General features: G+C 48.5%; 1 protein-coding gene across 1 annotated transcript in view; it reads left to right on the top strand.

Moving 5' to 3' along the window:
- The first annotated feature begins 3,419 nt into the window (after window positions 1–3,419).
- Window positions 3,420–11,327, top strand: part of ASPHD2 (aspartate beta-hydroxylase domain containing 2) — an 11,491-nt gene continuing 3,583 nt past the window's right edge. Inside the window, exon 1 of the mRNA XM_011975345.1 lies at window positions 3,420–4,527. Coding sequence (XP_011830735.1) covers window positions 3,642–4,527 — 886 coding nt within the window. The 5' untranslated portion in view covers window positions 3,420–3,641. The remainder of the gene's footprint in view (window positions 4,528–11,327) is intronic.

Consider the following 11,327-nt stretch of genomic DNA (forward strand, 5'->3'; position numbering starts at 1 on the left):
CCTCCTCTCCTGAACTCCTGGTGGTCACCATCTGTGTTAACCCATCTTCATCCCTCCCCTCTTTCCCACTCTCCAGGGCAGGTGGGTGCTGAGAAGCTGTCCAAGAGAGGGAAGATCCCCAGGTCTGCACCGGGAAGGGCTGGCCCCAGGGCATATCTCTGGCCCCTGAGTGGAGAGGGTGACATGCATCACACACCTTGCCCAGGGCTGTGCTGCTCACTGGGGGGCTTCCAGGGTGATTTGGCCTCATCCTGAGGGTGAGCAGACACTCTTTGGCATTGGGTAGCCTCTGGGAATGGACATCTGAAGTAGGTTGACCAGGTCAGGTCTGAGACCGGCTCTCCCAGGTGTTCATGGTGTCAGAAGTTGTCTTGGATTGGACTTGCTCTCCAACTGGCCATGGATTTGAAGTCAATTCCCCAGAGCCACCTGAGCTGGAAGGTCTTGGGTTGCATATTATTAAAGTGCAGAGCTGCGGTGAGATGTCCCCATCCCTGATGAGGACAGAAATAACACAGATGACAGTGAACAAATGTGTGAAGGAAGCTGGAAGCTACTGTGGTCACTGGGCAAGGAGCTGTCAGGGGAGTCTCTCCCCTCCCCACTGGGGAGATGGGGAGTTGTCACTAGGTAGCTGTGAGGATCAAACGTTTGAAGCAGTGCTTAATAAACTGCCAGTCACTCTACAAATGTAAGTGTTTCTTTTATTGTCACAGTTCAGCTTTGAGCTTGTAAATCCACCTCTGGGTGCAGGGGCCTATAGGCATATTTTGACTAAAAGTGACTGACAGTTATGAAAAGTCCTCTCTTGAGCTCTCAGTGCTATTTATGATCTCGGGAGGAGGGTCTGAAGCTGGGGTTCAGAATCTTTTACATTCTTTTGCTTACAGCTCGGCCTTGGGGAGGGCTCATGGCTGGGTCTGTACAGAAGGAGGCTTTCTGTAGAAGAGGGTAAGGGCTGGGGTGTCCAATGGAGAGGTTTCTTCATCATCCACCGTTTTCTGTGTCTGCATTTTGCTTGACTTAAGTGATTAGCAGGGCTGATGGGAACTCACACTTTACAGTTGCTTGTTAAATTGTCACCATCTCACTCTTAGAACGTTTAAGATAAAAACCTCTCCTCCTGACAAACCCAGTTGAAAAGTTCCAGTTAGGGGTTTAGCTCAGTGGTGGGGGAAATCCTTTTAGTGAAAGTGCTTGGCGTCACATAGATGATCGTTTCACACTGAATTTCAGGAACTCTGGGGTTCTGTTTGGGAGGTGGCTTGCAAACAAAACATCTTTCATCTGGATTTTCTTTCGTTTTCCTAAAGAGGTAACAGCTGCCAGTTTATGGTCTAACAAGGAGAGAAACAGGGGGCTGAAGGGATTTCTTAACCTCTAGTGAGTCATAGCCTTTTCCTCGTCTCCTCAATCTGAGAAGAAATTGAGAACGTGTGGGAAAGAAAAAACAACAACAATTTAGCTTCTAACCTCCCCACTCTTGTATTTTTCCTAGAAACATAAAAAATTTCCATGAATATTCAGCATGTGTGTTTTTGACTTACTAAACATTATAGTCAAGTGATTATTCAACCGAAACTGGGAAGAAGCAAGTAGGCAGTTAATGAGCACCTAAGGCTTCCCTTTCATTTTTAGCTTAGCAAGTCTGGGGACAAAAAATCCACTTGATACATGGGGCAACAAGAGGATTTACCTTTAACTGTTGGAATTCTGAGTCTTGCGATATCTTTCTCCCATGCCCCACCTTTGGAATGCTGGCTACTCGTTATGGGATGCCACCCATCCTAGCTGTCGCCTGCATATATTGGGTGCTCATTATGACTTGATCGTTGTCCATCCGCCATCATTCATCTTCATCCAGTGAGATGAACAGGAACCCCATTTCACGGATAAAGAAACTGAGGCGGCCGGGCATGGTGGCTCATGCCTGTAATCCCAGCACTTTGGGAGGCCAAGGTGGACGGATCACCTGAGGTCAGGATTTCAAGACCAGCCTGACTAACATGGAGAAACCCCATCTCTACTAAAAATACAAAATTAGCTAGGTGTGGTGGCGCATGCCTGTAATCCCAGCTACTCGGGAGGCTGAGGCAGGAGAATCGCTTGAACCTGGGAGATTGTGCCATTGCACTCCAGCCTGGGCAATAAAAGTGAAACTCCGTAAAAAAAAAAAAAAAAAAAAGAAAGAAAGAAAAACTGAGGCTTAGGAGAAGTGATCTGCCCAAGGTTGGGATGAATCCTCAGCTGGGCCCATCTCTAATTTGGCTCCTCTCTGCTACGACGCTGCAAGAATTTTCAGGCCAAATTTAGTCCCCTGGGAAAAGGGAGGGTACAACTTTTCAGTTTTTTAAGCTGCCCTCCCATATTTCTGAGAGAGAAGTGAGAGCGTCAAGTACAAAAGGAATATTCTACGTTGTGTTCCTTGAGTATCAGGCTTGTAGAAGCAGAGACCTGGCTGTTCTTATTGTATCAGAAGAAGCAGGATGAACAAAAGGTTGTGGAGAATGCTGGGAAACACGGCTGGGGTTTTAGAGACTTAGGCAGCATGACATTCAGCCCCTCTTAGGTTATTAGGACCATGAGGGTTCCGGGCCCTGGCCCTAACCCCCAGCTAGGTAAGTAGCAAAGCATTTCTGGCTGTTTTGGAGATGCTGTCGGCTGTGGGAAACTGAGGCAGAGACCTGGATGGGCTTTTATTTTCATTCTACCTCCCTCGTTTTCCTTTCATGACCCTGTGGGTGAGGCCAGTAGGTAGTCTCCAAGTGGGTAGACAGAAAATGCCCTTTGTCTGCCGCAGGCATGACCTCAGAGTGCCCACTTCCTCTTCCAACTTGGTATTAGCCCAACCTCTGTCAGAAGGGCAGCAGAATGAAATAAGGATGATGAAATGCTTGCAAAGAGAAAGCGAAATGGAGAATATGCAGTTTTTAAGTCCCTTTGCCATTTTTAAGATGCTTTTGAATCCAGGATTCTTTGGAATTAAAGGTACAGCAATTACAGGAGTATACGCATTGATTAAATACCTATGATGAAATAGCGCAGCAAAATGGATAGACATGGGCCTTGACGTCAGATGGTGTTTGAGTCCCCGCCCTGGCTGTGTAACTCTTATGAGTTACGTTGCTTCTCTGGGCCTCAGTTTTCTCATCTGTAAAATGGGGATAATAGCACCCTCCTATGGAGAGCACAAAGCAGATGGGACCGCTGTAATTATAAGCAGTACTTGACGCAGATGAAATGCTACTGGCCTTTTGGGAAATGGGAGTGGCAGTAGAATGGGGAGGCAATACACACGATTGCAAAGTGTGACCCGCACTAACTGGGATCCTACAGAATGATCTAACACTTTACATTTCATTTGAGGACTTTTCCAGGTGTAAAATTTATGCTGATTTTTTTTTTTTTTCCATCCCAGGTTTGGTTTTCCTAAACAAAGACTTTCACAGGGACCGACAGCACTTGATAATGTGACAAAAACCAGCCTCTTCCACCCCACTGCAGTGACTTTTGCCAGAAGTGGAGCAGTGGGCACGGCCGACCTTGTCATTCATCAATGCCGCCCCTGGCAGGATCTGAGGATTGGTGGCAGCCATGCCTCCCCCTGCCCCAGTCGCTCCTTCCCCCCCACTCTAACCTGCATGGTGTGGGCGCCCTTGGGACCCCCGAGGACTGATTGTCTGACCTTGCTTCACATCCCCAGTAAGGACTGTCTCAAGATGTCGCTCGAGTGGCTGGTGGCCTGGAGCTGGTCGCTGGATGGCCTGAGGGACTGCATCGCCACCGGCATCCAGTCTGTGCGGGACTGCGACACCACCGCTGTCATCACTGTGGCCTGCCTCCTGGTCCTGTTCGTGTGGTACTGTTATCACGTGGGCAGGGAGCAGCCCCGGCCCTACGTCTCCGTCAACTCCCTCATGCAGGCCGCCGATGCCAACGGGCTGCAGAATGGCTATGTGTACTGCCAGTCCCCCGAGTGCGTGCGCTGCACCCACAACGAGGGCCTCAACCAGAAGCTATACCACAACCTGCAGGAGTACGCCAAGCGCTACTCCTGGTCCGGCATGGGCCGCATCCACAAGGGCATCCGCGAGCAGGGCCGGTACCTCAACAGCCGGCCCTCCATCCAGAAGCCCGAGGTCTTCTTCCTACCCGACCTGCCCACCACGCCCTATTTCTCCCGGGATGCACAGAAACATGACGTGGAAGTGCTGGAACGGAACTTCCAGACCATCCTGTGCGAGTTTGAGACCCTCTACAAAGCTTTCTCAAACTGCAGCCTCCCGCAAGGATGGAAAATGAACAGCACCCCCAGCGGGGAGTGGTTCACCTTTTACTTGGTCAATCAGGGGGTTTGTGTTCCCAGGAACTGTAGGAAGTGTCCACGGACGTACCGCTTGCTCGGAAGCCTTCGGACCTGTATTGGGAACAATGTTTTTGGGAACGCGTGCATCTCTGTGCTGAGCCCTGGGACTGTGATAACGGAGCACTATGGACCCACCAACATCCGCATCCGATGCCATTTAGGTAGGTTGCAGGGACGGGGGTCTCCCGGCATGCACATTTGCAAGCTCAGCCTCTCTCACTCATGGCAATCAAAACATCGCGAGAGCTCAAATGGTCAGAATTGTGCCTTTTCGCATTGTTCATTTTGAGCAAAAACTGATGAATTGCATGTAAACAATTTTGACAGCAGAGATTGAGTCAAAAAGAAATCTTGTGATTGGTGCAAACCTAATTTCTGACAGCAACTCTGTGCAAAGAACTTTCTGCAGTGACAGAAATGTTCTCCATCTTCATTGTCCAAAATGGTAGCCACTAGACACATGTGACTAACTGAGTGCTTGAAATGTGGCTCCTGTAACTGAGGAACTAAATTTTAATTTAAATAGCAGTGACACATACGGCTAGTGGCTACCGTATGGGGACAATGTCATTCTAGAGCCAAAGACTTGTTAAAATGATTACCGAGGTTCGTAATGCTGTCCAGGAGGCTATGAAAGATACTTAAGCGCCTTTGCAGTCATCAAGGATGAAATGGTCCTTAGTGCTAAGCTTCTTTTACTCTGATTCTGAGAAAATTGGTCGTGTGTGTACTGTGTGTGTGACTGTGGTTTTGCAAACAAAGTCTGGAGTTAGATGGCCTTTGCATCTTGGCCCCACCACGAGCTGTGCTATTTTAGGCAAGTCACTTCACCTCTCTGAGCCTCAATTTCATCATTTGGGAAGTGGAGGTAAAAAGATCTGAGGATCAAATCAGATAACGTGTATTGTAAAGTATGTATGCACACAGAGCCTAAAATAGAGCAAGTATTCAGTAAAAGTAGGCTTAAAACAGCTTGGTCATGGAGATATTAGTTCCACAGAATGCCTTATTCCTGGTGAGTGGCGATAAAAAGCTGGTCTGTGGGATGGTGGCATCACTTTTTAGCATCCCAGACTAGAGTGTGCAGAGACAGCCTCAGCAGCGTCCAGCTTTAGAAAGTTCGCAACGCTGCCTCAGCTTCAGAAGGGAGGAAGGAAGAGCAGCGGAGGAACCTGGTGCATGGGTTGGAGCAGGAGTTTCATAACCATGTTCTGCAGAGGAGCCTCAGGGTTGCCTGGGAAGGAGCCGGAGCTGGGGGCCCTGAGCCCTCTTCACCCTTACCGGCTCTGCTTCTCCTGCTGTGTGGAGATTCTGAGTAAGATGTGGTTTGGATGGAGGATGTCACTGCGTTAAAAAAAAAAAAAAGAACGAAAGAAAGAAAAGAAAGAAATATAACTAGATTTGAGCAATTGACATGGTAGGAATTTCAAGAGTAAAGGGTGGACTGGGTGGAGGCGCTGGGGGAGTGGGCCTGAATTCCCGGTCAGCGGTCAGCCATGAGACTTCGAGCAGGACACTGAGTCTCTCTCTGCCTCAGTTCTTCCTCTGTAAAATGGGGAGATGTTACTTACTTCACAGGATTGTTGAGAGGATTCAATGAGTGGCATCTTACTTGGCCCCTTGGCAGGGTGCCTGGCACGTGACAGCATTTGATGAATGGGAGCTAGTAGCTGTTATCAAGGACTGTGTTGGACCGTGTGAAAAATGATCCCTAAGACATGGACCCTACCCCCAGGAAACAGTGGGAAAGGAACAGGCTCTGGAAGCAAACAGATCTGGACTCAGGTCCTGGCCTTGCCCCGTTTGCTGAGTGACCTTGGGCAGGACTCTGAACTTCCTTCAGCCTTCATTTTCTTCTCTCTAAAACAGAGATCACGATTCCCACTTGCGGGCTGTTTTGAGGAGTGGGAAGTAATATGCGTAAAATGCGTGGCAGGTAGAGGGCAGTGGACAGTAAGCTAATCTAAGTGATGGGATGATAATCCAGGTGATGGTCATTAGCAAAACTGCCGTGCGAGGGGTGTCCTGGGGAGGTGGGTCTGATGCTGGAGGATCCCCACACAGAAATCAGGTGCCACCAGGGTGGAGCGAGGGAGTGAAGTCGTCCCCTGGGGCTAGGGGAAGCCGGGTCTAGGCTTGCTGGGGAGGCCAGTAGTGTGGGCTGAGGTTGGACAGGTCAGGTGGGAGCAAACCTCAGGGGCCCTTGATGCCAGGCTTGAGAATGGAGGCCGTGGGCAATGGGGAGTGATGCTCTTCTTTTGAAAGGTTTGCCTTTATGTACTGTTTTAAAACTTCAGAATGACATCGGGGAAGGGCATTTGGGGACTGATGTGGTAGAATTTCAAACAGGTGTGAGTAGGAAGCGATGGTAGCAAGGAAAATCTGGGGTCTGCTTCCTGTAGATTAATGCTTGTTGTTTATCTGTACAGTATGCATGCATGAGTGTGTGTGTGTGTGTGTGTGTGTGTGTGTGTAAAACATGATGCCCACACTGGCTCACACTGTGGCCTGTGGCCTGTCATTTCCTTCTCAGCCCAGCTAGGTACTTGCCAGAAAAAGTAGGCCCTCCATGTTCCCGTAGATGGCAGGAAACCTTAGAAGACGTCCCACTGTGGTGTGGCTTGTTCTCCATGGCCAAGGCAAGCTCCCTGGTTGGGTTTTCTCAGCGTTTCCTTCTTTACACTGTCATGCCCACATTAATGTCCACCCAGGAGGGAAACAAAGGTGTGTCGGATTTACATGACCATGTGTGTTGACAGAGAGGGAGTCCAGAGAATGAGGTCAGAAGCAGGATAAGCCTGGTGCGTACCTGGTGGCCACACCTCTGCTGGTTACCTGGCTGAAGGTGGAGGCACCTGCGGTTCCAGAACTGTGCTCTTGAAACGCCAGTGCTTTCTCCTCTTCTGCCTTCTGCCTGAGCTGTGACTGATGGAATTGTCTCTGCGAAACACTGAAGCCCCAGCCACTGCTCCTCACTAACACAGCCCATTTGTTCGAGACATATTTGCTGAGCTCTGCTGTGAGCTACTTCTAGAGGTGGCATCACCCGGTCCTGACTTCATGTGGGACCACAGGCCCACCCCCGACTCAGCATCGTACACAATGCTGGGCTATTCCAACTGCACTGCCACTAACTTCCAGAAAACCGCCTCTGAAACTCCTCTGAAACTCACCAGGCAGATGTTACCAGGGAGGCAGACACTTCATGAAAATGCATGAGTATGTTCAGCAGATTCTAGCTAAAGCAGCACAATTAGACTCTTGTGTTTCTTTTCTGCATGTCATCAGATTTCTAGGTGGTCTAGCTGGCTGGTAACAGTAGATCAACTCATGTTCCCCTTGCCCACCCTGAGTGCCCGGTTGCCAGCCACCTGAAGAGCGGGGGCCGCCGGTGGACAGAGCCCTTTCTCTAACCTCCTTCCTGCCTCCTGCAGGGCTCGCTAGGGACAGAGCAGCAAACACGGAGCCGTAGAAGAGCATATGGTACTATCTGAGGCCATGTGTGGGGCCTGTCACTGTCCCCAAGAGCCACTGGAATGATCTGTTTAGGGAAGAATTGAGCTCTTCTGCCAACTAAGCTGGTTTGTGGGCAACAGGCAGGAATGGGGGCAGGAGCAGAATGAAGGGGAGGCGGAGAACAAGAAGCAGGGGGGTGTCGAGCCAGCAGGCCAGGCCATTTTTCTATTGCACCATGGCGTGTGGCGATGAATCATTTCGTGGCCCAGAGAAAGGGGAGCTTCCTTCTGAAACCCCGGGGTGGCTGTCCCTGCAGAGAATTGCCCATTCCTAAAGGCCTTCGCCACCTGAACCAGTCAGTAGGGGCACACACAAAAGGAAAACGTAGCCTGTGAGGCCCTCCATCTGGGCGTCTTTACAGCCCTAACTCCTCCAGCTGCCGTTAACTGTAGCGGGAAATCATGGCTTCTGTCAGGATGAGCAGTCTCAGCTGATTTAATGAAAGGTGCATTGAGAGTTGAAACATATTAGGGTCCTCTTAGAGGGACAGAACTAATAGGATATATATACACACACATAATATATATAATATATACACATATATATACAGATATACATATATATGTATATGTATATATGTATATAGTGTGTGTGTGTGTATATATGTATCCTATTAGTTCTGTCCCTCTAAGAGGACCCTAATATGTTTCAACTCTCAATAGTGTATATATGTGTGTGTGTATATATGTATCCTATTAGTTCTGTCCCTCTAAGAGGACCCTAATATGTTTCAACTCTCAATAGTGTATATATGTGTGTGTGTATATATGTATATTATATATGTGTATATATATGGGATATATATAAATATATATATTATGTATATTTTATATATATATGTAAAGGGGAGTTTATTAAGTATTAACTCACACGATCACAAGGTTCCACAATAGGCTGTTTGCAAGCTGAGGAGCAAGGAGAGTCAGTCCGAGTCCCAAAACCGAAGAACTTGGAGTCCGAGCACTGGAGAGAGATATAGGCTGGGAGGCTAGGCCAGTCTCACTTTTTTATGTTTTCCTGCCTGCTTTATATTTGCTGGAAGCTGATTAGATTGTGCCTACCAGATTAAGGGTGGATCTGCCTTCCCCAGCCCACTGACTCAGATGACTCTTTTGGCAACACCCACATAGACGCACCCAGGATTAATACTTTGTATCCTTCAATCCGATCAAGTTGACACTCAGTATTAACCATCACACATATTAACTACAAGAAAATCAGTCCAGGCACAGTGGCTAAAGCCTGTAATCCCAGCACTTTGGGAGGCCGAGTCAGGTGGATCTCTTGAGGCCAGAAGTTCGAGACCAGTATGGCGAAACCCCATCCCTACTAAAAATACAAAAATTAGCCGGGCATGGTAGTGCACGCTTGTAATCCCAGCTACTTGGGAGGCTGAGGCAGGAGAATCGCTTGAACCTGAGAGGCAGAAGCTGCAGTGAGCTGAGATCGTGCCACTGCACTCCAGCCTGGGTGACAGAGCGAGACTCCATCTCAAAAAAGAGTAATAAGAAAGAAAAATCCATAATCACTTTAATTCTTCTGTTAATAGTATAACAACTAGCATTTATATCATCATGTCCAGTTTTATAACAGCCTGTTCTTTGGAGCCAGGCTGACTCAGCAACACTAAATGGTAACTTTTTAGCAGGTCATTTAACTTCTCAGTTACCCCATCTGGAAAGTGGGTGAAATGATGCCTGTAAAGTGTATATTTAGCACAAAGCTGAGTAGGAAGACACAGTAGGTCTTCAGTTATTGGTAACAAGGATAAAATCCCATAGTAGCCCTGGAAGGTTCAGTATGCTAATGTCCCCTCTTTACAGATGAGGAGGGTATGGCTCAGAGAGGCTGAGTGACTTGCCCAAAGACACACAGCACATAAGGGTCGCAACCATTCATCTGTCCCCAAGTCCTCTGTCCTTCTCTCTCCGCCATGTGGCCTCTTTATTTGAATTATTACTCTGAACGTACTTCCTGGAACCATTATTTCTGGTTCAAAGAATACATTAAAATACTCTGGCTGCTGGAAGGAAAGCTATTTCATTTTTGTGCTAAAGGACATTCAGTCAGGGGAATGCCAACTTGCCCAGGGTCATTGTGGTCACAGTGAGTCACTGAAGACAGACGAGACCACCACCCATCCCAGCTCCTCTTCCAGGACTCTGCTTCCCCCTGGGTAGGCCTTCCTCAGAGCTGTCGGGCTGACTGGACCCATTCTGAAATCACCAGACAGCCACGATGGCCCCTTCTTTTCTGGACATCAAGGTAGCGATGGGGGCCAAGTGCTTCTGCAGACCCTTGTGTTGGAAAGTGTGACTGAGGGTCACACATGGCAGTGTTCCAACCAGACCCCACTGGCCTTGGAAGCATACAGCTTCTTTTTAATTTTTTTTTATTTTTGAGACAGAGTCTCACTCTGTTGCCCAGGCTGGAGTGCAGTGGTGCGATTCGCCCAGGCTGAGGGCGGTGGTGCAATCTCAGCTCACTGCAACCTTTGCCTCCTGGGTTCAGGCAATTCTCATGCCTCAGCCTCCCAAGTAGCTGGGATTACAGGCGTCTGCCACCACACCCGGCTCATTTTGGATTATTAGTAGAGAGACGGTTTCACCATGTTTGAGACCAGACTGGTCTCGAACTCCTGGCCTCAGGTGATTTGCCTGCCCCTCAGTCTCCCAAAGTGCTGGGATTACAGGTGTGAGCCACCATGCCTGGCCGAAAATACGGCTTCTTACAAATGTTCCAGTCTGTTTCCTCTTGAACCTCAGCCATTACCTTAGAAGTGTCCTCCAGTTTCCCAGAATGAGGGCAGACAAAGAGCACGCCATCCTCCAGCCTCAAAATGGATTAAAAGGCTAGAACCCAAAGAGGAGAACACTGTGTGAGCCTTTGATTCTTTAATTGTAACTGAGATAGTCCTAGAGGTGAGACTACAGTAAACACAGTTACTGGGTAAGGCAGGGTTCTAAATGCAACCTCCCTCGATTTCTGGGGGTCCCCTGGTTGGGCTTCAAAGTGTAGTACAAATGTCAGTCTGTGACTTTCATCAAAGGAAGCCATGACCCAGAATAGATGAAGCCAACGAAGGAATGAATTTTTGCCAAGAGCGCAGTGAGGATCTAGATGGTGGCTTATAAACAACAGAAATGTAGAACTCACAGTTCTGAGGCTGGAAGCCCAAGATCAAGGTGCCAGCAGATTTGGTGTCTGGTGAGGGCCTGCTTCTGGTTCAGAAACGACACCTTCTCACCGTGACTTCACCTGGTGAAAGGAGGTGGCCAGGAGCAGTGGCTCTTGCCTGTAATCCCAACACTTTGGTGGGAGGATAGCTTGAGGCCAGGCGTTCAAGACCAGCCTGGACAACATAGCAAGACCCCATCTTTACAAAAAAAAAAATTTAATTAATTGGGCATGATGGTGCACACCTATAGTCTCAGCTACTCAAAAG

This window comes from Mandrillus leucophaeus, unplaced genomic scaffold (genome assembly GCF_000951045.1).
Source record: "Mandrillus leucophaeus isolate KB7577 unplaced genomic scaffold, Mleu.le_1.0 Scaffold154, whole genome shotgun sequence".
Lineage (NCBI taxonomy): Eukaryota > Metazoa > Chordata > Mammalia > Primates > Cercopithecidae > Mandrillus > Mandrillus leucophaeus.